General features: G+C 62.2%; 3 protein-coding genes across 3 annotated transcripts; 2 read left to right on the forward strand and 1 right to left on the reverse strand.

Annotated features, from left to right (window-relative positions):
* The first annotated feature begins 823 nt into the window (after window positions 1-823).
* LOC136558813 (gap junction gamma-1 protein-like) lies at window positions 824-5334 on the forward strand. Its single transcript, XM_066553534.1, has 3 exons — window positions 824-860; window positions 3090-4285; window positions 4413-5334. Exons 2-3 carry the CDS (start codon window positions 3115-3117, stop codon window positions 4418-4420), a joined length of 1179 nt encoding a protein of 392 aa, XP_066409631.1. The 5' UTR covers window positions 824-860; window positions 3090-3114; the 3' UTR covers window positions 4421-5334.
* A 1123-nt stretch (window positions 5335-6457) lies between these two features.
* Window positions 6458-8366, reverse strand: INHA (inhibin subunit alpha). The gene is made up of 2 exons (XM_066553967.1): window positions 8093-8366; window positions 6458-7191 (listed from the first exon to the last, which is right to left on the reverse strand). Exons 1-2 carry the CDS (start codon window positions 8349-8351, stop codon window positions 6458-6460), a joined length of 993 nt encoding a protein of 330 aa, XP_066410064.1. The 5' UTR covers window positions 8352-8366.
* A 2739-nt stretch (window positions 8367-11105) lies between these two features.
* OBSL1 (obscurin like cytoskeletal adaptor 1) lies at window positions 11106-25995 on the forward strand. Its single transcript, XM_066553187.1, has 25 exons — window positions 11106-12144; window positions 12909-13178; window positions 13373-13633; window positions 13965-14270; window positions 14356-14634; window positions 14731-15006; window positions 15133-15405; window positions 17868-18140; window positions 18851-19123; window positions 19410-19685; window positions 19834-20109; window positions 20199-20474; window positions 20738-21019; window positions 21715-21990; window positions 22128-22403; window positions 22488-22754; window positions 22905-23174; window positions 23257-23523; window positions 23784-24050; window positions 24400-24512; window positions 24659-24812; window positions 24913-25074; window positions 25226-25330; window positions 25459-25725; window positions 25941-25995. Exons 1-25 carry the CDS (start codon window positions 11106-11108, stop codon window positions 25946-25948), a joined length of 6792 nt encoding a protein of 2263 aa, XP_066409284.1. The 3' UTR covers window positions 25949-25995.
* Window positions 25996-26136: the final 141 nt, after the last annotated feature.

Below are 26136 nucleotides of genomic sequence, written 5' to 3' on the forward strand. Positions count from 1 at the left end.
TGCTGCCACTGTGCTGGCCTTGGCGGTGCAGTAGGTGACTCTAAGGGCACATCTCGAGGTGCTGCATGCTCAGCCCGATCCTGATGCAGGAACTTGGCCTGGGACACCAGAAGCAGCACGGGGTTCAAAAGGCTTGAGGCACATTACCACCACACAGGCATGTCTTGCTCTGCGTTCCCACCATGTGTGGGGTCACCTCTCTTCTGCGCCACCAGATCTCTCCTTTCTTCCATCCTCGCTCTCCACTGGGCGGGGAAGAATGCTACAAGGAACAGGAGGTTATTGTGCAGAAGACTCTCAGGCCGGAGCGGGGGCTCCCTCCTCTGACCCTGCGGCCGGACTCACCCCTGAAAAGGCCGCGGGCTGAGCCGCACCCGCGGTTCGGAGCGAACAGCGGGCGGGGAGCCTCCGCTTCGCTCCGGGAGGGAGCGGCCTCCCGGGAGCCCAGGGCTGCGCGGGGGCGCGGAGACAGAGCCGGTCAGCGGGGCCGGACGGAACTGCTGGGGCGGGAGGCGCCTCTGGGAGAGTTTTGGCCGGCGCCGGCCCCTGCCCGTAGCCCAGCGCGGCCCCCCGAGCCGCGGGCGGGCAGGACCGAGGGCGGCACCGCCCGACGGGCGCAGGACGCGCGGAGCGGGGCGGGTCGGGTCGGGGCCGCCGCTCGGGCCGCGTGGCGCGGGCGCTGCCGCTGCGGAGCGGGACCCGCGGGGCGGGGATGTGAGCGGGGCGGTCGGTGCGCACCGGCGGGCGGGCGGGCGGGCGGGAGCGGGGCGGGGCGGCCCCGGGCCCCTTTGTTCGGCGGGAGGCGGCGGCGCGCCGCCCCACCGCTTTGTCCGCCCTGCCGGCGGGAGCCGCTCGTCCCGGTGCGCCGTGAGTGGGGCCGGGGTGCTGCGGGAGGGAGCGGGGCGGCGGGACAGGGCCAGGCAGGTGGGCAGGGGACGGTACCCCGGGCGGCGGGAGCCCCAGGCGTGGGCTGGGGCCGCGGGCGGCTGGGATCGCGGGCTGGGGGTCTCGGACAGGCGGGGCCAGCTGGGCTGGATGCCCTCGGGGCGCTGGAATCGGTGGGACCGGGGACCCGGAGAAGGCTGGGGTTGAGGGCTCGTCCCCAGGGTGGCAGGGGTCAGTCGGACAGCCACCCCGGATGAGCAGGGGCCGGTGAGCCCCAGGGGGGGATGCCTGCTGCTGTGCCCCTGGGCAGGGGAAACTGGGGGTCCCCGACAGGGCAGAGGGGACTGGGAGCCCCACGCGGGGGGACTGGGGTCGGTAGGACTGAGGGCTGGGTGTAGGGCCCAGCCAAGGTATGTAGTGCTAGTCCTGACTCCCAGCGTGGCCGGGAGGCCCTGGGTGGCTGTGCTGCTTTGAAAACTGGCCTCTGGACACCTGCCCCGGCTAGGGGACAGGCTGCAGGTAGCTCTGCCCTGGCTATGCCCACTGCTGCTGCCATCCCACGTTGCCAGCCATTCCCATGCCACACTTCCATAGCCACCACAGCAATGCCACCCTATTTTTTTGCTTTCCTTGGCCTTGGTACCTGTCGTGGTTTGACATAGCTTGGGTTTTAGTTCCTGGAACTGTCCTCCTGCCTTGTCCTCTCACCTTGTTCTTCACCCTGGTGCCAGGGTGGTGTGCTGCTAGAGACTAGGGTAAAGGCAGACACAAAGCACCCGCCTTCCAGGGAGGTGCTGGGGGAGAGGGGTTCACACCTGGGAGACAGGGCAGCAGTGAAACCTTGCAGGGCATATGACCACGGGAGGATGGTGGCCCTGATGGGCTGAATTTGGGTCCCTGGTGCCACCAGCCTGTGCCACCTCCTGCAGCAAGAGCACGTCCCCAGCAGAGATGCTTGTGCTGGAGGGACTGTTCTGCTTTGGTGTAGTTGGTCAGGAGGCTGGCTGAGCTTACCGTAAGAGATCCTCTTGTTCTGGACAATAGTGGAATCAGTGCAGCATCAATCATTATCTGCAGGGACATGCCCTGGCCAGAGGTGATGGGATGGGGCTGGCAGGCGCTGCTGGAGGTTCTGTGCAGACACATACCTTCTGCTCACTCTGGGCCATCCCTGCCACCTGCTGCCCTGGCTTGCATCATCTCATGCACAAGCTGCTGAAACCAGGGTGGGCAGTGGGTGTGGGTGTCTTGTGTCTTCTTTGGTCAGGAGATGTGACATGGTCCTTGTAATTTCCTCCCCAATCTCTAGTGTCAGCTGTTTTGCCAGGGTTTTGTGCAATTCCTTGGCTACCCCACACTGCCCCTTGCTATCACTGTCCTGTTCCCTGTTCTACTCTCCCACCAGCCCTTTCCATCAAGATGCAGGGTTCTGTGAGCACTGGCCACTGCAGGCTCTGGGGGCTGGGGTCCTGCAGGAGAGATGGTGCACCACTGAGGTTTGGTGGGAGAGTGATGCTGCATCTCTACTGGCCCTCGGAGGAGAGCTCTGTGGAGTGAAGGGGACCTGGCTGGTTAGCACATGGCAGGGGATGCTGCTCTGGGGACCTGCCCCCCTCAGCCAGGGCTCAGGGCTGGCAGCTGCAGTGGGCCAGTGGAGCTGCCATGTGTTGCCTTCCTCCAGTGGCCTGTGGACCCCTGTGGGAGGGTGTGAGTGCTTTCACAGGGTATGACGCTGGTTAGGGACCTGTTCAGTGCCAGGTGATAAATAGATGTCATGTCACTAGGGGAGAAGGAAGTGGTTCTGCTCCTGCTTGTCCCCTCACAGTCCCCAGCTGGTACTGCCCTACACTGGCATGTTTGCTCTGGTTGTGACTGTGCTCACTCTTCCCCTAGATGTGTCCCTGCAGGCAACCAGGATGTCCCAGCCTTTCCCCATCCCTCCACCCACCTGGCCGGCAGGAGGATGGGAGCAGGATGCAGATGGGAGCACAGGGAGGCGGTGCTGAGCAGGGAATAAAGTTTTGGGGAGGCAGCTTCCTGAGCAGGGCTGTGTTTATGGATCTGTGGGTAAGGGAAGGGACAGTGGTGCTGGAAGAGGGAGCGGGACAGAGCTGGGCTAGCAGCTGGCAGACTTCAGGGTCCCGGTGAGATGTGAGATGCCTGTGAAATTACTCAGTGCCTCTTTGCCTGCCCCTTCCTTGCAGGATTTGAGTCAACTGCCTGGTCAGGATGAGCTGGAGTTTCCTGACGCGGCTCCTGGAGGAGATCAACAACCACTCGACCTTCGTGGGCAAGATCTGGCTGACCGTCCTCATTGTCTTCCGCATCGTGCTGACGGCCGTGGGGGGAGAGTCCATCTACTACGACGAGCAGAGCAAGTTTGTCTGCAACACGCAGCAGCCGGGCTGTGAGAACGTCTGCTACGACGCCTTCGCGCCCCTGTCCCACGTCCGCTTCTGGATCTTCCAGATCATCATGGTGGCGACGCCGTCGGTGCTCTACCTGGGCTTTGCCATGCACCGCATCGCTCGCATGCCCGAGGCCTCGCGGCGGCGGCCGCCGGCAGCCCGGCGGGCACGCATGCCCATGGTGCGCCGGGGAGCCGGGCGAGACTATGAGGAGGCAGAAGATAACAATGAAGAAGACCCCATGATCTTTGAGGAGATCGAGGTGGAGAAGGAGAAGAGCCCAGAGGGCGGAGAGAAGCACGATGGCCGGCGCCGTATCAAGCAGGACGGGCTGATGCGTGCCTATGTACTACACTTGCTGTGCCGCTCCGTGCTGGAGATGGTTTTCCTCTTCGGGCAGTACCTGCTGTACCGCTTTGAGGTGAGCCCCTCCTACGTGTGCAGCCGCAGCCCCTGCCCACACACTGTCGACTGCTTTGTCTCCCGCCCCACTGAGAAGACCATCTTCCTCCTCATCATGTACGCCGTCAGCGGGCTCTGCCTCTTCCTCAACCTCTGCGAGCTCTTGCATCTTGGCGTGGGGCGTATCCGTGATGCCCTGAGCCAAGCCGATGGCCCCCCACTCCCAACTGGCGACAGTCCTGCACCGCAATACCCCAAGAAAGCCCCCAGCGCTCCCCCCACCTACCACTCCCTGAAGAAGGAGCTGCCGCAAGCCCCACTGACCAACAGCAAGCTGGACTACCGGGAGAGCCTGGCCCAGGGGCGCTTCGCCCTGGCTGGAGCTCCCCCGGTGCACGAGCTGGACCGGCTGCGTGAGCACCTGCGCCTGGCCCAGGAGCACCTGGAGGTGGCCTTCCACCTGCAGCCCCCGCCACGGCCCCCCAGCCCTGCCCGCAGCAGCAGCCCCGAGGCCAACGGCATCGCTGCCGAGCAGAACCGCCTCAACCTGGCCCATGAGAAGGGGACCGCCACCTGCGACAGGACCACGGGTGAGCCGGGACGGGGGATGGATCCTGCCCACTGGGTGGAGGCATGGGGGGCTGCCCCAAGGCTCCCCTGGAGAGAGGATGCCATTCCCCCTGGGGTGGGTGCTAACCTGCTTTTTGCTCCCCACAGGGCTGTGAGTGTCGCCAGGGATGACAGCGGTGTCTGCTGGAGTGCCTGCCACCGCAGGATAGGCATCCTGCCAGGAGCACAGGGCAAAGGATGCCACACGCCTGCCCAGCGGGGCAGTCTGGGCAGCCCTGTCCCAGTGGGCAGCAGAGGGTTCGAGGGCCATGGGGTTCATTCCTACTTAATTTTCAAAAAGGGAATATCTTATTTTTGTACGTTTTTATAAACCCATCAACATGTGCACCCTGGCATTTTTATACTCCATCCCAATCTCCACTCTGGGCCTGTGCCCCCCCATCTCCTGTTTCACCCACTTTTCCTCCTCCCACACCTGTTTTCCCCAGCATGTTGTCTTCACACCTCCCTGTGCCCCCCCATGCCCTCTGCCACCTGTGGCAGCACTGGCTGGTGCTGTGCATGTGCCAGTGATTTTGGTACTGCTCCCTGAGGTGTGAGGGACTTAGGGGAGCAAGCTGGGGGTCTGGCTGGCCGGGCCAAGCTGTGGGACAGAGGGCCAGGCTGGCATTACTTTTGGAGGGGGTGGGAGAGGTCGTGGTGGCACTGCACTGCCAGAAAGTGACTTTGTAGCTTGGGAGGGCTGTGCTGCACAGCATCCTGGCATGGAGCTGTGAGTTGCGTGGCTGGCCTGCTTGGAAATGTCTGTGCAGAGGTCAGGGGCTGTCGTTCCCACTGCCTCCGCCCCGTCCTGGCAGGCCGCCCTTGGACCAAAACTTGTCTCCTCCCACTCTGGCTGTAGGGCTGGGACCCCCTGCACGGAGCCAGACCCTGGCCTCACAGTGTGGGGACGTGGTGCCCCGAGCTGGGCTCGGCCGGGAGCCAGTGGAGCATTCCTCATCATCTCAGCCTGGGTCACATGGGGACTTTTGTAGCGTTGTTTTTTACTCGGAAATGATTGTCACTCTGGTTTTCTTTTTTTTTTTTTTAATATCTATATTAGTAAAGGCTGAAGACGTTTTGTACTGAACTGCTGCATCCGCTCATTTGGGAGGAAGGGGTGGGAAGGGAATCCTGTGCGTCTGGGCTGGCGCTGCCCTGGGTGCCTTGGGACCTCCCTGCTGCTCAGGGTGACTCAGTTGTTCCTGCCATGAGGAGGCGGCTGCAGCCAGCTGGGGCAGCCGTCATCATCCTGCTGGAGAGGGATTGCACTGGCCACGTTCCCATTTGGCCCTATCACTGTCAGGGGGCCAGGCAAGGGGCTTTCCTCTGCCTCCCCATCCTCCCACCATGCCCCTGGCTCCCCAGCCCTCCGCTGCCCCTGTTCCTGCACAACCTGTTGCCTAGAGCAGAAGGGATGTTGCTCTGCTCTGCACACCCCTGCCTGGGGCAGGGTCAAACCCAGCCACACCATGCCCATTTTGGCCAGCATACTCCAATCCCCGCTCTGGTACCCCAAATCAGAGCTGGATTCCTCTAACAGTATTTGCCCATCCCCTCATTTCTCCATCTAGATAGAAGCTGGCGTTTCCAGGCTGCTTTAGTAAAGGGAACAGGTTTATTTCACTCATCCCATGAAGGTTCCAACAAGCTGTGCTGCTGGGAGAGGGCTCACTTGTGGTGCCATGTGTGCTACCAGCCCTGCCCACCAGTGTGAGGTTCATGGGCTCACCCAGGCACCTCCTGATCCTGCTGCAGCAGCCTGGCCCTGCCTGGAGCACGGGGGATGCTGTTGAACTCTGCAGCAGGAGGAAGACACTGATCTTCGTAGGGGTGCAGAACTGCAGGAGGGAAGCAGGTGGGAGAGATGAGGGCTAAACCGGTTGCGGACAGCAGCCTGGCTTTGGCAGGGCAGCGATGCCTTTGCCATAGGCTGTGCCTATCTATGCCCAGCCATGCCCTGATTTGCTCTGAGCTGGGACTGGCCCTAGGGCAAGTCTGGCAGTGTGATGGTACCTGGGCCAGCCCAAAAATCTGGCTTGTGCAGGGGAGGGTGGTACAGCCAAACTGCCCCATCCCAGTGGCCAGGGTTCCACTGGGAAAGCAACTCCTCCTGGGTGGGCTCACGGTCTGGGGCTGGGCTGCAAGATGCCCTAGACACAGGTGCAGTCCTGGGCCAGGATGTTGGGCACCGTCTCGTACTTGAAGGAGTAGCCGCCGTCGGAGGTGGTGCGGACGCGCAGGGAGCGCATGGTGCCCGGCAGGGCAGCGCAGCAGAGCTGCACGCCCAGCCGGTGGCTCAGCCCGTGCCCTGCGGCACAGCTCCCATGGCAGTAGTGGAAAACAAAGCTGCTGGGATGCACGATCCACTTGTCCCAGCCCAGCTCCTCGAAGGAGATGTTGAGGGAAGCCCGGCGGCAGTTGGTGTGGGCAGCTAGCTCCTCGGAGGGACGCTGCAGCAGGCTCAGGGCAGCTGGGGACCAGGGCATGGCAGAGCGACGAGCCCTCTCGCTGCCCTTGGCCCGGGTGGCGGCCACCAGGAAAGGCATCTTGTCCCCCTCGGCCAGGCAGGGGCAGCCAGGACAGCGCACCAGGAGCACGAAGAGCGGCTGCCAGAGCTGGGGCAGCAGCACCGGGGCCAAGTGAAACACGGTCCAGTGCTCGGGTGTCCGCTCCACCATGGCCGGCACCGGCACCCGGCCCTGAGGTGACAGGGTCAGCACGTCAGGGGTGGAGTGGTTGGGGGCAGCCGAGGGGCCCGTGTAAAACCAGAGCTGGGCAGAAGTCACCACACGGCTCAGGGTGTGTGCCGAGGGCTGGAAGAGGTAGGTGAAAATCCCTTCTTCCTCCAGCAGCTTGTCTGGCTGTGTGGGCTCACAGGGAACATCTGTCGGGGGGGAAAAGATGATCAGGGTGTGTACCCAAACCTGGGGAGAATCCCCAATGCCAGATGGCAAGTGGGATGTTGCAGAGGTCCCTGGAGTGCTGGCAGGGCACCTGGCTGCTGGCATAGGTTGTGGCAGGGTGCAGGGCAGCTGCTGTGCTGTGCAGCAGCTTCTGTGCTGTCCCTTTCCCCCAGAGTCCATATCAGCTGTGTGCCCCACAGCTGATCCCTGCTATGCCCTAGGCTGGTCCAATACTGTCACCCGTGTCCCTTAATATCCTGCCCCATCGCTGGTTATCTTGTCCCTTTCCCCCAGAGTCCATATCATGCCCTGTCCCCCAGCATTCAGCCCCATAGCTGGTCATCCTGTCCCCTTCTCCCATCCTCTGCATCCTGACCACCTCCCAGTCCTGTCCCATACCTGGTCATCCTTTCCCCTTTCCCCCAGCATGTACATCCCATCCCATCCCCCAGCGTTCTGCCCCATCTCCTGCTGTTATAGCTGGTCATCCTGCCCCATGCTTCAGCATCCTGCCCTGTCCCTTAGTATCCCAAGCCACCTTCCAGTATCCTGCTCCATTCCCTAGCATCCCATCCTTTTCCACCCTGCTCCTCAACCCTCCCCATGTCTCTGCATCCTGCCTGGCCAGCTGTTTCCCAGCCTCTCAGCACCCTCTTGTGCTGCCTGTCCCTCAGCTGTCTGTCCTGAACTGTTCTGCGTGTCCCTGTGTGCCATACCTTTCCATCTCCTGGGTCTCCACCAAATCTCACTCATGCCCATGTCCCAGCCTGGCACACCTTCCTCCCCTTCTCCCACAGACCACCACATCAGCCTCTCCATCATTCAGCATCTGCATTGCTCCAACCCCCCACCCTGCTTCACCCTTTCATCGGATATCCTTACCTGTGGCAGGGAATAAGATCACCTGGGAGGTGTCCTCCAGCTCCTCTGGCTCCACTTGGGTGCTCTCAAGGACGTCTCTCCGGTGCACCCTCCTCGCTTCCATCTGTGGCTCCTCCTGGAGCAGGGGGGGGCTCAGGTGTTCCAGCACCCGGGCCCGCACCTTGGCCAGGATGAGCTGCCGGTCAGGGCCGGCCGCGGTGCAGCTGGCCAGGGCGGCGCTGGGCAGCATGGCAGGCAGCAGGTGCAGCAGCAGCAGCATGACCGTGGGGCACACGGCTGGCAGGCTGGCAGCTCGGGGGGCTCCTCTGCTGCGGGCTTCTGCCTGCCTGCCCAGCCCGTCTGCCCGCGGCGCTTCCCCCGGGGCAGGGTGGCATTGAGATCTATCTGACACTGACGCAAACGTCTGCTCGCCGTGAATATTATCTCTGAGCTGTGAAAGCGCTGAGACGTCTGGAATGCGAGGACTGCAAGGACAGTGTGGTCTGGGGGGGGCCGGCGGCCGGGCAGGGGGGTGTGTGAGGGGGATGCTGCCAGCAGCAGTGGGTGCCTGGGGCTGGAGTGCTGCCAGGAGCCTAAGCTGGCAGGGATGCAGGGGGGTGCCTTGGGTGAGCTTTGCAGCTGCTGATGCTGGGTGCCCCCCAGGTGGAGGAGTTGAAGGTCTAGGGCTTCTGGGGAGCTAGTGGGAAGTGACAGCAGTTGTGCACAGCAGGGAAATCTGGGCAAGGACCTGGTGGGGATCAGAGGATTGTGAGGATCTGGCATGGGGGAGGCACTTTGCAGGTGGCAGTCCCCAGGGCGGCCAAAATGTGAGGATGGGGCCTTGAAAAGGGCGAGGTGAGAAGCAGGGAGGTTGTGGCATCTCCATGTCAGTCTGGTGATTGGCAGGGTCCTGGGGACATGAAGCAGGAGGGATGGCAAAAGGTTCCTGCTCTACCTGGCGCTGCAGAAGGCTGGCCCAGCTTTAGGGGGAGAAGAGCAGATGAGACAGAGGCAGGCTAGCTGGAGACCTTGCAGCAGGTACAGGAGAAGTATCCTAGGATGCTGTTCAGGCAGTCTAGCCACGGGCTGGCTCACAGGGTGGGAGCTGCAGAAGAGGCATGGGCTGTAAGGAGACCAAATGCCCTTCCTCTCATCACTGCCTGAGGGGACAGTGCCAGGTGTTCCCTATCCACTAACCCTGCCTGCCCTGTGGATGGTGGGCAGCCTGTGCATCCCCTCTGTATCTCTGGCAGCCCAGCGTCCTGCACATCCCATTCAGTACAGCCTGGCATCTCATGCAGCACCCAGTGCAGCACATCCCCCCATGCAGCATGTCCCGTGTGACACGTCCTGTCTCACTGCAGTCTGGTGTCCAGCTCAGGGTACAGCACACCCTGCAGCCCATGCCATGCTCTCCACAGGGCACGCTGTCCCTCGCTGCTGGCTGAGCCAGCACAGAGGCGCAGCCAGGCCTGCAGCAGCCCTGCAGCTCTCTGGGGTGGCTGCTATACATAGGTAGGCCAGCCCAGCCTCGGCGCGGCGCTGAACGGAGCAGGCTCGCTCTTATCAACCCCGCGTGTCATCAGAGGGTATTTTTGGGGACAGCAGCTGCAGGCATTTGTAACATTTGGTCCCTGCGCACTGACACCCCGGAGGGGAGCTGGGGGAAGCAGCAGGAGCTGGGTGCCGGCACTGAGAGACGCAGGGGAGAGGTGGCACAGCGAGGTACCTGAGTGGGGCAGGGGCTGGGCTGGGGGCTGCCTGGGGCAGGGTGGCTGGGGAAGGGAGGGGTTGAAGGGTGCAATGGTGTGGCTGAGCCATCAGAGCCCTCCCTTTGTGTCCAAAGGGGCTGCTGTGGGGTGGCCCACGGGTCAGGGCCGTGTGGATGGAGAGATGGCTCTGAATGGGTGCACTGTCCCGGGGGTAGGGCTTTGGGAGGAGAAGCTGGCCGCAGTCCCTGTAGCTCCTTGGGGACCAGCCCACAGTCCCTGTAGCTCCTTGGGGACCAGCCCTCTCCTACCCTCTGGCTCATTCAAGAAGTATTTTTGTTTCCCCTCCCCCTGCCTGAGCAAGTCAGAGACGACCCTGCCCCAGTCCCAGCCATGGTGCGGGCAGAGGGTGGGGTGCACTCACCGGGAGGAGGCACAGAGCACCTTGCCCCACTCCTGCCCCTGACGGTGGGCACGGTTACCCACAAAGCCGGGGATGGAGGCAGTGCCCTGCAAAAGCAGGACCCATCTCCCCGGCTTTCATTTTTTCCCCTGGGACTGATGATTTCCAGCTGTAGTTTTGAGTGCACAAGCGCTGGATCCTGCCTGTGGGGCTACTCTCTGGGAGGGGGACCCTTTCCCAGAGCCCCATTTTGCCCCAGGGCACTGCCCTGTGGGGTGGCACAGTGGGTCCCCTGCCCACCCAGGTCTGGGAGGAAGTCCCAGTCCGGTTCCAGCCGGGGCCTCGGGCCCGTGACAGCCCCGTGTCAGCACCTGCCCGCTGAGCCGGCCCAGATGCTGCAGGAATGCGGCTCTGCCACCACCCGATACTGCAGGAATGTGAATGCCCGGCGGGTGGGGAAGGGGCGGGCGGGGGCCCTTTTGCCTCCGCTGTCCCCCAGCCCCAGCACCCAGCAAGCAGCTGCCCATGCTCCCTGTCTAGACAGGGGTCCCCCATCTCTGGAACTGGAGTCCCCTCTGCAGCCCTGGGATAAGCTTCAAGTGTCTCAACCCCCCGGGGTGCAAAGAGCCACTTTTTGTCACCTCTCCTGTTGCCTTGGGCTGGGAAATGCATGATTTGGGTGACTCGGGGGCAAATCCAGTGGGGCTGTTCTGCTCCAAATGAGGGTGATGCTCCTGAAGCAGGGGGTCCATGCTGGGGATTTGGCTCCAGGTGTGGGTCCCTCCTAGCTGGGGGCTCCACACTGGTCCATCTCTTTGATGAAGCCTGAGCCCCCACTCTAGTCTGTGTGTACGTCCCCCCAGGCTGATGGTCCCCACTGCTGCTCCAGCCAGCTGCCTGCCGTGACCCTGGGGAGCTGGTGATGGAGGGGTTCGGGGGAGCCCCCAGGTTTCTGGCCTATCCACGCGCCTTCACCGTCCGAAGTGGCACCAATGCGGTCCTGAGCTGCCAGATCGTGGGTGATCCCCAGCCAAGCATCCTCTGGGAAAAGGACAAGAATGCCATCGAGCCCTCGGGCCGTTTCCATATGGAGTCCAAAGGGGACCTGTACAGCCTGCTGGTGTCCTGTGCCACCCCCAAGGACAGTGGACTCTACGTCTGCAGGGCCAAGAATAGCGTTGGTGAGACTTACGCTGCCACCATGCTCAGGGTGGAGCCAGCGGAGCGGCGAGAGGAGGAGGGATGCTCAGGCAGCGTCGCACCTGCCTTCCTCATTGCCCCCTCCTCCCTGCGGGTGTGCCGGGGGGAGGACGTGATGTTCACCTGCAGGGTGTCTGGGCAGCCCTGCCCCGTGCTGGAGTGGGAGAAGGACGGGCACAAGCTCTCCGAACTCTTTGAGAGCAGCCACTTCGCAGTGGGGCAGAAACCGGAGGACTGGCACTTCCTGAAGCTGTTCAGTGCCCGGCCCCAGGATGGGGGAGTGTACGTCTGCCGGGCACGCAGCGGCTCCCAGGAGGCCCTGGCTGCTGCCGTGCTCCTGGTTGAGCCCCAGGCGCTGCCGGACGGGCTCCCCAATGGCTGCCCTGCCGATGGTGCCGAGGCACTGGCGGAGCGGCAGCGGTGGCGGCGGCACGCAGCGGGACGGCGCCTGGCACCGGACACCTGGGTGCCCAATGGCGTAGCGCCGGCCAGGGTGCCAGGGGCCAAGGCATTTGCTGTGAGCGCAGGGAAGCACGCCAAGTTTCGCTGTTACGTTACTGGCAAGCCCAAGCCAGAGATCATCTGGCAGAAAGATGGTGAACCCCTCGCTCCTGGCCGCAGGCATCTCATCTACGAGGACCGGGAGGGCTACTTCATCCTCAAGGTGCTGTACTGCAAACCTCAGGACCAGGGGCTGTACATGTGCACTGCTTCCAACACTGCTGGCCAGACCCTCAGCGCAGTGCAGCTCCAGGTGAAAGGTAGGAACACATCCAAGGAGTGTCAGAGGTGGCCGGGCCCTGGGGGGGCTCAGGAAAGTTTGTCTGGCAGGGGTGTGTCTGTGTGGGAGCACAGCATCTCTGGGCTCCTTCCTGCCCTGTGCAGCCAGGGTCACCCCAGGCTCCTCAGGACAGAGCTGTGGCCTGGAAGCAGGGGACACTGGGCTTCTCCAGGAGCTGTGTCCTGGTCCATGACTCTCTCCTTGCAAACAGAGGTGTGGCTTCTCAGGATGACTGCAGGTGTCCAGCCACAAACAGGGAAGAGGGACAGTGCCTTGGTGACAAATTCCCCTGGAAGTGCTGAGTGATTTTGGCAGCCAGCCCTGCAAGGCATGGCTCCAACAGTCTGCACTGGCAGCTGCCCAATTCCCCCCGAGCCATCCAGCCAGCTGGGGACAGCCGTGGCTGGGGTTACCCAGGAACTGGTGCAGCCCCTGCCTACACCCCACTGCTCCCCTCCACTGAGATGCCTGCTGCAGCATGCTGGCTTCCATGCTCCTGCATCCCCCAGAACTTCCTGCTGAGATACTGGAGGCATCCCTGTGTCTCCCCAGGCTGTGCCCTGGTCCTCCCTGCTCTGGGGGATGTCCTTGTCAGGGCAGTGTCTGTCTCATGCAAGCCAAAGGAGAGGGCAAAGGAGGGACAAGGGTTTGCAGCTCTTTGTGAGCTGGGAGCACCTTGAGCAAAGGGCTGACAGTGGATGTTGTACCCCACATGCCCTAAGCTCCTGTCTTTTCCTGTGGCAGAGCACCGGCTGCGGTTCCAGGTGCAGCTGGCAGACGTGGAGGTAGCAGAGCGGGAGGATGCAGTGCTGGAGTGCCAGGTGCCATTGGAGACCATCCCCACCTCCTGGTACCTGGAGGACAGGGAGCTGCAGCCCAGCCACAAGTATGTGATGGAGGAGCAGGGGGTGGTGCGGCGCCTGACCATCCGCGATGCCCGCATCGATGATGACGGCATCTACCTCTGCCAGATGAAGGACAAAGGACGCAGCATCGCCGAGGTCTCTGTCCGAGGTGGGCTCAGGCCACCGGTAGCACAGCTTTGCCTTCCTATTCCCCTCCTTGCCAGGGTCCCCACTGCCCCCTGCATTTGCCTTCCCTCCATTTGGCTGGTGCCTGCTGCTGCCTCTCCTCCTCCTCCTCCTCTCCCACCTCAAAGAGCCCATCCCGGTTCCCAGAATTCCTCCCTAATATATCTCTTCCCATAGGGGTGATTGCAAAGCGGCTGCCACGGAAGCTGGATGTGATGGAGGGGGAGAACGCAGTTTTCTGTGTGGAGACACGGGATGTGGTGGAGGGCAGCTGCTGGAGCCGGGATGGGCTGCAGCTGCGGGAGTCACCCCGTACCGTGCTCAAGAGCTTCGGCAGGACACACCTCCTGGTGCTGGTGCATGTCACCCGCCAGGACGCGGGCATCATCTCCTTCACTGTCGGGGAGTCGCAGACATCCTCCCAGCTCCGAGTCAAGTGTAAGCTCCAGCCTTGAAGGGGTCCTGTGTCCTCTCTCCTGCCTGTTCAAGAGGGGTGATACAGAAGGGTTGATGGAATAGGCACCCTATATGCTGGGGCTGTGATGCTGCAATGTGTTTTCTGGGAAGGGGGCTTCGAGCTGGGCTCCAGGATCCCAGCTTCACAGGCACTCACAAACCCCTGTAGCCAGCAGCACGCTACATGGGAGCAGGACCATCCTCTCCATCAGAGAGAGAATCCCCAAAGAAACAGGCTGTGTATCCCCACTTAGCCCTTCTGCCACCCCACCTAGAGCCTCCCCAAGCAGGCAACCTGGGCTGTGACTTGCAGGTGTGAAGCACGACCCTCCGAGCGCACCGGTGGCAGCTGAGATGAGCGTGGTGGAGACTAACACGGCTCTGCTGACTTGGTGTCCCGCGCCTGATTCCCACCTCCGCCCTGCCAGCCACTACCTGCTGGAGCGTCGGGAGGCGGCGGGAGGGGACTGGGTGCAGTGCCTTGCCACCGACCTGCCCAGCAGCGTGCGGGTGCTGGGCGACAGCGTGCCCCGCGAGGCCGACTACTGCTTCCGCATCTCTGCCGCCAACAAGCACGGCAGGAGCAGCCCTGTGGAGTTCCCTGGATCTGTGCATCTTGGTGAGGAGTCAGGCTAAAGCTGGGATGTCGTGCCACAGTGTGCTGGCAGTCAGTGCCACTGAGGCTCAGTCCGACTGTGCTCCAGCCCCAGCAGCTCGTCTGGAGAGGGGTCTGCAGGACGCGTGGGTGAGGGATGGTGAGGATGCACAGTTTTCCCTGGAGCTGTCGGCTGCGGTGCATGGGTCCTGGTTCCTCAACGGTGCCAGGCTGGCTGAGGAGGAGGACGCGGGCGGCCGGTGCAGTGTACAGCACCGTGGGATGGAGCACTCGCTGCTGATCCGGGGAGCACAACTGGTTGACAGTGGGGCCCAGGTCACCTTTGTGTCTGGTGGTGTGCGGGACTCAGCTATCCTGCATGTGCAAGGTGATCAGGGCACTCACCCTGGAGTCCTACCAGGACCCCAGCAGCAGGGGGTGTCATGCTGGAGGATGCTTCTCACTGCTTCTCAATGTCTCTCAGCCCCACAGGTCCGCATCGCCCCAGTGTCTGAGGCTGAACGGCTCCGAAAAGTGCCAGCAGGGATGCCTGTGCTGCTGGAATGCCAGGTGTCCACCCCGGATGCCCCTGTCTGCTGGCTGAAGGATGGCAAGGCTGTGCCCCTGGATGATGTTATCGCAGTGCAGGCAGAAGGCTGCGTGCGGAGGCTGCTGCTCCGCTCAGCGTGTCCCTCAGACACTGGGGTGTACACCTGTGACACTGGGGATGATGCCGTGAGCTTTGTGGTGACCGTGACTGGTGAGCTGGGGACTGTGTGGGAGCCTGGCCCCTACCTCCTGATAGTGCTCCTGCCCTGCTTCTTGCCTCCACCATGTGGCTGAAAGCTGAGGCCAGTCATGCTGAGGCCCACGTTATCCCTGGCAGAGGTGCCGGTCAGGATCGTCAGCTCCAACGAGGAAGCCCCGCACACCTACATGGCTGGACAGCGTGTGGAGCTGTGGTGCCAGCTGTCCCGCCCAGCAGCCCCAGTGCGCTGGTACAAGGATGGAGAGGAGGTGGAGGTGGGCCAGAGCCTGGTACTCGAGCAGGAGGGACCACGGTGCAAGCTGGTGCTGCCCTGCGCTCAGACACAGGACACAGGGGAGTTTGTCTGTGATGCTGGTGGGGACTCTGCCTTCTACACCATCACTGTGGCAGGTGAGTGTGATGCAGGAGGGCTGGTAGGGTCACAGGGGGCTTTCTTTGCCAGAGCAGGATGCCACAATGCATGTGCTGGTGTCAGTATTGCTGTCACCTGCTGTGATGGGATACTTGTCAGACATGATCTTGCCAGGTGCTCACCAGCAGTTTGGTTGGTTGCTCTGCTGGGGTCCTTGTGGGACTCGGACCAGCTGCCAGAGGGAACAGCTCACTCAGCCTGTCTGAAACACTAGAGCACAGGAGAGCACCCAGCACCTGCACACCAGGGTGTTTGCCGGACTTCTGCCATGGCTAGTAACCAAGCCCTCCTCCAAGGTCCTAAAAATAGTGGGCCTGGCACCTGGCATGGGGTGACTCATGGATGGTCATTGCTCTGATGGACAGCGTTAATTGCTGACCTGAAAATTAGCAGTTGCCTGGAGACCGATGGCTGGGAGTTGTTTGCTGGCTGGGAGCAGGGCTCAGCACCCTGGGGCGGCTGCCCCGGCTGTGGAGCAGCTGCTGGCATCACTGCCTGGCAGAGGATAATGAAAGCTGAAAGCAAGTGAAAGGCTTCCCCTTGCTGGCCCCAAAACCCACATCCCACAACCACAGGAAGGCAAGCAGGGGCAGGGCTCAAGCCCAGTTGAAAGGTGATGTGACCACAGTGGTAAAGCCTCACTGTGGTGTTAACACATGGCAAAGGGCCAAACTTGATGGCCTAGGATGCAGGAGTGAAGATATGATGAGTGATAAGAGATGCTGAAGAGTCAGTGGAGTGGTGACTGCTGGGAGGGTGAGGAAGGGAGGGGGTTTTAGTGAGATAAAGGCAAAATTGCCAGTGGGAAGGACAGGCAGTGTGGGCTTTGGGAAGAGGCAGGAGTCGTGTGCTGTGTGGGAGTGTGGGGCATGGAGAGCTCTGCTTCCCTAGGCTGGGAGAGGGAACACCATCTGCTGAAGCTCAGCCTTTTGGCTGAGCAGCTTTGCATCACTTTGACAGAAGGGTCTTAGGGAGGCTGTCTTGGTTCAATCTGGATTTGGACATCAATGTCACTGGCAGGGCTGGGGGTGGGTGCCTGGAGGCTCAGGCTGACACCTCTCTGGCACAAGTGCCAGGCTGGCTGCTGCAGTCAAGCACTGCTGTGGCACGCTTGGGTTTCCCTGAGGCATCTCAGCTATCCCCCATCGGGCTGTTGTGGCACGTAGCCTGCCTGCCTCAAGCTCGGCTATCCCCAGCATCCTCTGGGTTTTCTATCAGCTGTTGAGCACTGGAGCTCCCTCAGAACTAGTGAGAGGCTGAGGCCAGAGCGATGCTGCCCGCTGAGGGCTGGCACATTATCCCCTCACTTCAGTGCTGCTCAGCATCTCCAGCTGCACTCCAGCAATGTGATTGCTTTTAGCAGGTCCAGGGAGAGAGGCGGCCGCCAGTGCTTTGATCAGGGGGCTGGGCGGATGCAGGCTCAGCGTGCGGCAGGTTAATCGCTGCAAACCGGCGCCGCACCGCTCCGCACTCTGCGGGGCAGCGCTGTGCACCTGCGCTTGGGCAGCACAGCTGGGAGCTGTCTGGGAAGCTTCCACCCCGACACCCAGCGTGGAGCAGATGAGGGCTGTGGAAGGGCAGGTAGTGCTTGTCCACCACTGTGGCCCAGAGCTGGCTGTGCCTTGTGCCCGCACGGAGCCGTGGGTTCTGTGAGCACCAGAGTCGGGAGCAGCTAGGGCTGGCTGCAGTGTGCACAGCCAGACAGGCAGTGTTGGCTCTAGGTGGCATCCTGAACTTTCCCAGGAGAGAGGAGGGCTGGTCAGATAAAATTTCTGCTAGGAGCCCCTCTGTTTTTAGAGCTCTGACTCAATTCAGAGGGGCGGTGTGAGCAGTGGCACATATTTTATATAGCAAATTAATGGTGATTTTAGTGATTACTGCAATCTGGAATTGGGTCCTGGGTCCTGGTAAGCTGGAGGGATGGGGCTGCTGGCTGCAAGCAAACCACATTCCTGGGCCACAGCATAAGCAAATGTCAAGGCTGAGCCATGACAGAAGCGCTGGCTGGCACCTGGTGGCCTCTGAAATTGGGAGATAGGCAGAGGGGAGGGCACCCCCTGGAAGAGCAGCTGCAGGGGCTGGTGCTGGCACCACAGACAGTGGTTATCAGTGCTGGAGCTTGCCTATATGCATCCTCCCTCCACAACCTTCAGCTCCACCATAGGGAAAAGCAGGGCAGGTACCATGGGAGCAAGGGCACTGCAGCAATTTACAGCCAGTTCAAAGCCTGGTGCTCCTCCTGGTTGTAATATGTGAGAGAAGAGGGAGACCCAGGCACGATGGTCCAGAAGCTTGTGCTATGTAGAATGTAGATGATTGGTGCCTTCCAGCCTTAAAGCCAACAAATGGTGAAGCCATCATTCCACACAGGGCTGTGATGGCCACCATCACTGGCTCTGGTCCTTATGTCCTGGCTGAGCCCCATGTCTCTCCGTGACAGAGGAGCCGGTGAGGATTGTCAGCTCCAACGAGGGGGCCTCCCACGCCTACGTGGCTGGACAGCGTGTGGAGCTGTGGTGCCAGCTGTCCCGCCCAGCAGCCCCCGTGCACTGGTACAAGGATGGGGAGGAGGTGGAGGCAGGTGAGAGCCTGGTGCTGGAGCAGGAGGGGCTGCAGTGCCAGCTGGTGCTGCCCTGCGCCCAGCCACAGGACACAGGGGAGTTCGTCTGTGATGCTGGCGAGGACTCTGTCTTCTACACAGTCACCGTGGCAGGTGGGTACAACAGACACCTACATCCCTCTCCCCCTTCTCCCTCTGCCCCAGCTCCTTGCTCACACTGTGGCTTCAGCACCTCAGTAGTAGTTCCTTGCCCATGCCCCTGGCTTGGAAGGGGATGTGGGCAGGAGCATACAAGCTGGTCTGTCTCCTCCCAGAGCTCTGTGTCACACTGCCCCCCTACACTCCAGAGCACAACCAGCTGCCTGCCTCTGGGTGATGCACCTCACACCCCAGCCCTGCTGTTCCCTCAGCTTGCAGCTACCAGCACTGCAGGGCTGGGATACCCATGGCCACTGCTGCCAGAGCAGGTAGGATGGGAGGCCAAGTGACACAAGGTCTTGGTCCTCTCAGCCCTGAAGGTCCACCTCACCCCAGTGATGGAGGCAGAGCAGCTCTAGGAAGTGCTAGAAGGCTGCCCTTGGTGTAGGAGTGCCAGGTGTCCTCTGCAAATGCCCCTGCCCACTGGCTGAAGGACAGGGAGGTCATGGTCCCAATGCAGGTCCTGGCCATCTGCTCAGAGGGACGCTCACAGAGGCTGCACATTGCTGCAGCTGCACTGCCTGACCCAGGGGGGTACATGTGCCATGCCAGGGACGGTGCTGCCAGCTTCAGGGTGACCGTGAGCAGTGAGCTGCCCAGGGGATTCCTGTCCTCATGTGGGACTCACCCAGCAGCACAGCTGAGCCCTGCCATGTTCCCAGCAGAGGTACCAGTGAGGATTGTCAGTTCCAACAAGGAGGCCTCTCACTCCTACGTGGTCGGGCAGCGCGTGGAGCTCTGGTGCCAGCTGTCCCGCCCAGTGTCCCCCGTGCGCTGGTACAAGGATGGCAAAGAAGTGGAGGTGGGCGAGAGCCTGGTGCTGGATCAGGAAGGGCTGCAATACCGCCTGGTGCTGCCCTGTGCCCAGATACAAGACACAGGGGAGTTCCTCTGCAATGCCAGCGATGCATCTGTCTCCTACTCCATCTTGGTGGCAGGTTGGTGGCACAGCAGGGACATCCTGGAAAGGGTAGCACTGCCCCATCTCTGTGCTCTAGGGTCCCCAGCCCTACTCCCTGCCCTCAGCATTGTGGAGGAGGGCATGCAGTTGCATCTCTGTGCCCCTGCCCCTGAGCAGTTCCAACCTCCTTGCCCTGGGGTGAGAGGATGTATCTTCCATACAGCCCCATGGGGACAGGGACACAGGTGACAGTAAATAGACACAGCAGAGCCAGGAGCAGAGCACTGAGCAGGTCTCACACTCTTCCTCTACACCCCCAACAGAGCCACCAGTGAGGATCCTGCAGCCTCCACAGCACTCACTGGAGCTGCTGGTTCAGGCACCGGGGTGTGTGGAACTGCGGTGCCAGCTCTCCGTGCCGGATGCTCCGGTGCACTGGTTCAAGGATGGGTTGGAGGTGGATGAGACCGATAACCTCCTGCTGCTGGTGGAGGGGGCCTGGCGCTGCCTCTTCATCCCCAAGAGCAGTGCAGAGGATGCAGGGGAGTACATCTGCGAGACCAAGGACGAGGCCGTCTCCTTCGATGTCAAAGTGTCAGGTCAGTGCTGATGTGGTTCTGGCCACCAGTGGGTGCCCATCCTCTGGGCCACACAGCACAGGAGCTTACCTGGGGCTGGCAGCAGAGGAGTGCCCAGGGCTGTGTTGTCCCTGCGCTGCTTTGTATCACAGACATGCCATACCTGCAGAGCCCCCAGTGAGGATCCTGCAGCCCTGCAGACCTGTCCCTGTCATGACGGTGTCCCCGGGGGAGACGGTGACACTGTGCTGTGAGCTGTCCCGTGCGGATACACCCGTGTGCTGGGCAAAGGAGGGTGTCAGGCTCGAGGCTGGGGGCGGCCTGGTCCTGGAGGAGGAGGGTGTCCATCACCGGCTGCTCATCCCTGCTGCCCAAGCTGAGCACTCTGGAAAATACACCTGTGCCACGGCCAATGACACAGTGACTTTCACCATCCAAGTGTTGGGTGAGCATGAGGGTAGGGAAGAGCCTGGTGTGGGCTGCTGGATGCACAAACCCCAGAGACCTCAGCTCTGTTGATGCTGGATGCTGCAGATCCGCTGGTCAGGATCCTGGAGAAGGATGTTCTGCCAACCCACCGGCATTGCCAGGCCATGGAGGACCTGGTGCTGGAGGTGCAGCTCTCACACACCCATGGGGAGGTGAAGTGGTACAAGGACGGGGAGAAGCTGCAGGACACGGGGCGTGTGCGGCTGGAGGAGGACGGGGTGCGCCGATCCCTCGTGATCCTGGGTGCTACAGGCAAGGACGCTGGGGAGTATCTCTGTGACACTGGTGATGACAGCATTGTCTTCTTCATCACTGTAGAAGGTGAGCAGGAGGTCCTGGTGGGGATGGTAGGGGGAGAGGAGTGAGGTGGGTCTGTGGCTGCTGCCAGGGTGGTGTGAGGCTGGGCTGGGTGGCAGTGAGCACAGGGAGGCTGGTGGGGGGCACATGGGGAGTGGGCTGCATCTGTGTGGTGGCCCTGTGGAAACCCCTGTGCTGCTCAGCTGCAGCCAGAGGAGTCTGGACAGGGTCTGGCCATTGTGATGCCCAGCACAGGCTGCTTTTGTGGTGACAGCCCATCTCTCCAGTCCCAGAGCCACCGGTGACCATTGTGGGCAGCACGGGTGCCACGGCACATCTCTGCCTGGTGGCCGGGGAAGACCTGGTGCTGGCTTGTGAGCTCTCTCGGCCCGACGCCGTTGTGCGCTGGCTCCGGAATGGCCAGGAGGTGCATCCGGGAGAGCGGGTGCAGGTGGAGGCCCGCGGGGTGCTGCGGCAGCTCACCATCACTGGGGCACAGCTCGGCGATGCAGGGTGCTACATCTGTGACGCTGCCAGCGACCGCATGGTGACAAATGTGGAGGTGATGGGTGAGCTGGCTCAGAACCCAGGGACCCCCAGAATGGTGGGGTCGTGCCACAGACACAAGGGGAGGGGAAGCCTCTGTGACCTTGCTGATGCAGAGGCCGGGGTGGCAGCATGGCAGGGAAGGGTGGGAGCCCTGTCCCCAACCCTACAGGAGCCGTTGGTTAGAAAGAGACATGTCAGGGTCGTGGCGAGACATGTCCCTGCTGCCTCCCCCAGCCAGGGGCTGTTTAAATTTAGCCTTGGCTGGCTCCCAGGCGCCGCTCCTCCTGCTTTGGCTGCCAAAGGCTGAGCTCAGCCTGGACCCTTATCAGCTGGAGATGGAGGGCTGTGCAGGGTGGGAGGGGGCCTGTTGCAGGCGGGTGTCCTGGCTCCCCAGCAAGGTGTTCTGGGTGGGGGGCGTACAATGAAATTAATGGTCTCAACATGGCAGCTGTGCTGCCTGTACAGGGAGTGATGTGGGAGTGATGGGCTCTGCTGCTGTCCCTTCCCTGAGTGAACCCTGAGCTGCCAGACCTCTCCATCCTGCATGCCTACCCCTTGGGACCCCTGTCTAGTCCCACCATGACCCCCAGCCAGCCCCACAGCCCTTCTGCCAAACACTGAGGGATCACCTCTCCTCTTGAAGCAGTCCTATCCCTGCACTGCCCCACACTGTGGGGACATCCCTGAACCCTGCCTTGTCCCCTGTGCCCCTCAGCTCGGCCTGTGTGCATTGTCAACAAGGAGGAGGCTCAGAGCCCGCTGGAGGTGCAGGAGGGGGACAGCGTGACACTGGTGGCTCGGCTGTCCCCGGAGACAGCGGCAGTGCAGTGGCAGAAGGATGGACAGATGCTGTGCTCAGGTGGGCGGCTGCTGGTGTGCAGCGAGGGTCCCACGCGCAGCCTCACCATCAAGCAAGCAGAGCTGGGTGACGGTGGCATCTTCCTCTGCGACGCTGGTGATGATGAGGTGCATTTCACACTGCATGTGAAAGGTGAGCCTGGAGGTGTCCCGCGCCCATGCCAGGGGCAGGAGCAGTCTCATCCTGCCTCACACCGGGATGCTTGGCACCCCCATGCCATGCTGGTGCCACTGGCAGGGCCACAGCTGAGCCCAGTGCTCCTCCGGCAGAGGCACCCGTGCTGTTCGTGAACAAACGAGAGGAGCAGGAGAAGCTGCTGGTGCTGGAGGGCGGCAGTGCCGTGCTCTCTGCCATCACCTCCACGGAGCGATGCGATGTCACCTGGCTGGGCCCGCGGCAGGCAGCAGTGGCCGGCGAGCGCTGCGAGCTGCGCCGGGACGGCCGCGTGCACAGCCTCATCATCCACAACGTGGCCATGGAGGACGCTGGCACCTACACCTGCCTCTCCCCCCACGACCAGATGCAATTCGACGTGAACGTCCGAGGTGGGCGGCAGGGGGGCAGTGGGGGTGCCCGGGGATCCCCCTGCAGCAGCAGCGGGTGCTGATATGGGGGGTTTGACTGTGCAGAGCTGCGGGTGAAGTTCCTGCGCGGGCTGTCGGACGTGCGAGCGCGGCAGGGCGAGCGGGTGGTGCTGTGGTGCGAGCTTTGCAAGGCGCGGGGCGACGTGGTGTGGCGGAAGGACGGACGGGTGCTGGCGCCTGGCCCCCGCCGGCAGATGACGGCAGAGGGACGGGAGCGGTCGCTGGTGCTGAGCCGCGTGGAGCCCGGGGATGCCGGCGAGTACTGCTGCGAGTCCAACGACGACCAGACCCTGGCGACGCTGACGGTGCAGGGTGAGCCCAAGGCTCCTCCACCACCTGGGGGACGCCTATTCCATGGGGGTGGTAGGGATGCTGGCACAGTGATGCCAGGATTGCAGGAATGCTCAGCGTCTCTACATGACGGGGGGTCCCCTATGCCGTGCCCTAACAACCTGGCTGTAGTCCCCAGGGTGGTGGAGATCATCATGGAGCTGCAGAACCTGACAGTGCTGGAGGGGGAGGATGCCACCTTCAAGTGCCTGGTATCCCCCGAAGATGTGGCTGTGACATGGCAGCTGAATGGCCAGTCCGTGGTCCCCAGTGAGCGTCTGCTGGTGACAAGGATTGGGCTGTGCCACAGCCTCACCCTCCGGCAGTGCCAGACTGGTGATGCAGGCACTGTGACAGCCAATGCCGAGGGGCTGGTGAGCACAGCTCGGCTGAGTGTACAAGGTGAGGGGGAAGAACAAAGCTGGGGCTCAGCCCAAGACACAGCCCTGGGGCCGGCTGCTGACCCAGCACATGGGCCATGCAGAGGCACAGGTGCTGTTTGTGCGGAAGCTGCAGGATGTGGTGGCAGAGGAGCAGGGGGACGTGTGCCTGGAGGTGGAGGTGAGCCACGAGGCTGCCGAGGTGCAGTGGCTGAAGCAGGGCATCCTCCTTCAGCCGGGCAGCAAGTACCAGCTGCAGGAGTCAGGGTGCCGGCGCACCCTCACCATCTGCTGCCTTGGCCCCGCTGACCGCGGCACCTACCGCTGCGAGAGCCTGCACGACCGCACGCAGGCCAAGCTCCACGTGGAGCGTGAGTACAAGGCTGGGGATGGGGATGGAAGGCAATGGGGCTGGGAATGGGGACAGCGAGGGCACCCATTGCTGCTGCAATGGGAGCATGTGGGCAGAGCTGGTACTTGCTGGAAGGGGTGCTCAGAGAGGTGGGTGTGTGGGCAGGGGTGGGAGTCCGGTACAAACAACTAGATTTAGACAATCCAGCAAGCACAGACTGGGATGCCAGGGGCTCTGCGGTGCAGCAGACACCTACTCACAGACATGGGTCCCTCACAGCCCGGAAGGTGTCGATCCGGACACCACTGACAGATGTGGAGACCTTCGAGAAGGAGACGGCCACCTTTCACCTGGAACTGTCTCACCCTGGCGTGACCGGGGTGTGGACATGGGACGGCATCCGGGTGAAGCCCAGCAGTACGTGCCGGATCAGTGCCACAGGCTGCGGGCACAGCCTGACACTGGAGAGGCTTGCACTGGAAGACTCAGGCACCGTCACCTTCACTGCTGACACTCTGCGCTGCAGCGCCCATCTGCGGGTGCGGGGTACGATCCCTGGGGCAGGCTGGGGGTGGGTGGCACTGGCGCTGGCACACCAGGAGACACCGAGGCTGAGCTGGGCCACCCTGGGCACATGTGTCCTCCTGTCCTCAGCAGGGGTAATATAGTGCTGGCAAGTGTCCCCCTGTCCTCAGGGAGGAGATGTGAACTGAGCAGTGGGGACACCTGGCCAGGGTCTGGGTCCAGAGCCAGCTGGAACACCACTCATGAGTGCTTGCCCATGGGTGGTGCCACTCTCACCCCATGCTGAAATGGCACAGCTACTCTTCCCTGCAGCCCCAAATCCATGCCTTTGTCCAATCAAGCCTTCCTGTCCTGTGTCCTGCCTCCTCAGAGCCTCCAGTCACCATGGTGAAGGTCCCACGAGACCTGGGGGTCCCAGAGACGGGAGTTGCCAGCTTCGAGTGTGAGCTGTCTCGTCCCAATGCAGAGGTGAAATGGTTCAAGGTGAGGGCTCACCCTTACCCCCTCCAGCAGCACCTGGCTGTGTCCTCCTCCTTGTTTTGTCCCCTGGCCACTGCCCTCCCTGCCAGGGCTGCAGACAGAGCAGAGAGGCCAAAGCAGTGGGGTGTTGCCTGTTTGCTATCGTGCAGGACGGGCAGGAGCTGTGGCCAGGGCCCAACTGCCGCATCTACTCGGCGGGACGGCGCCGCATCCTGCAGCTGAGCCGCTGCGAGCTGACCGACACCGGCAGCTACACCTGCGATGCAGGCGACTGCCGCGCCTCTGCCATGCTGCACGTACAGGGTACGGTCACCCAGCTCCCAGCAGTGTGTACACCCCCAAACCCTGCGCTGCCTGCTCCCCTCATCCTTGGCTGCCCTGGCACCCTGTCCATTACCTGCAGAGCGCCAGGTCCACATTGTGCAGGAGCTGCAGGACGTTCAGGTCCGGGAGGGTGACAATGCAGTCTTCACCTGTGAGGTGTCACATGGGGATGTGAAGGGCGAGTGGTTTCGGGATGAGGAGAAGATCAAGGTCTCCAGCACAGTGAAGATACGGCAAGAAGGTGGGGATGCAGGTGGCTCCACAACGGGTTTGGGGCTGGGATAGGGCAAATTCAAGCAAGAGGAGTTTGTGTAGACAAAGGGGGGTCCCTGCCCCCCTGCTCACTATGGGTGTGCATTGCTGTCACCTTGAGCCAGCCTCTCTCTCCCCAGGGACCCGGCATTTCCTGCTGTTCTGTGGTGTGCGCCCTGAGGACAAGGGACTCATCCGCTTCACAGCCAGGACAGTCACCTCGGAGGCCAATCTGCAGGTGGAAGGTACCAGTGCAGGCTGCGAGGTCTGGCTGGGCTCCAGCACCAGGGCTGGGGTGTACCAGGTCAGCTTGCAGCGTCCCCATGGAAGCCTGCTCACCCCATGGTGCTGACGCCCTGCCCCCATCTACCAGCACTGCCAATCCGGATTGTGAAGCCACTGCGGGACAAGACAGTGCTGGCGAGGCACAAGGCGACACTGGAGTGCACCGTGTCCCACGCCCGGGGCCGCGTGCGCTGGCTCCGTGGGGACACCGAGATCTTTGCCGGTGACAAGTATGAGATCTGCAACCTAGACTGCTACCGCACACTCATCATTCACCGCGTGGGCCCCGAGGATGAGGACTCGTACACCTGTGATGCCTTCGACGACCGCTCCACTGCCCGGCTCCTTGTGGAGGGTGAGTGGGCACCTAAGGGACACCGCAGGCAGCTGCCAGTGCTGCTGTGCCGTGCCCCTGTCCCCCACTGCTTGCAAGAGTCTGAGTGCTGGGCTGGAGGCAGCAGGTTGATACAGGGCCAGGGGTCTGTTCCTCCTTGTCTGTGACACAACTTTTGGGTGGCCCAACTGCTCTTGCAATGCCCCAGCTCACTCTGACTCCCATTGTTCCCACAGGGAGCTAGAAGCCAGGATGCAGTTCTCAGGGCCTGCATGCAAACTGACAGATGGCACTGCTGAGAGATGGGGTCATGCTCCCCCTGGCATAGACAGACACACGGACACCATCCCCAGCCTGCTCCAGCCTCAGGGCTCTGCATTAAACAGCCTTTTTTTCTGACATGGCTTCTTCCACACCAGCAAGCTGGGGTCT

The sequence above is a fragment of the Molothrus aeneus genome, chromosome 7, assembly GCF_037042795.1.
Source record: "Molothrus aeneus isolate 106 chromosome 7, BPBGC_Maene_1.0, whole genome shotgun sequence".
Lineage (NCBI taxonomy): Eukaryota > Metazoa > Chordata > Aves > Passeriformes > Icteridae > Molothrus > Molothrus aeneus.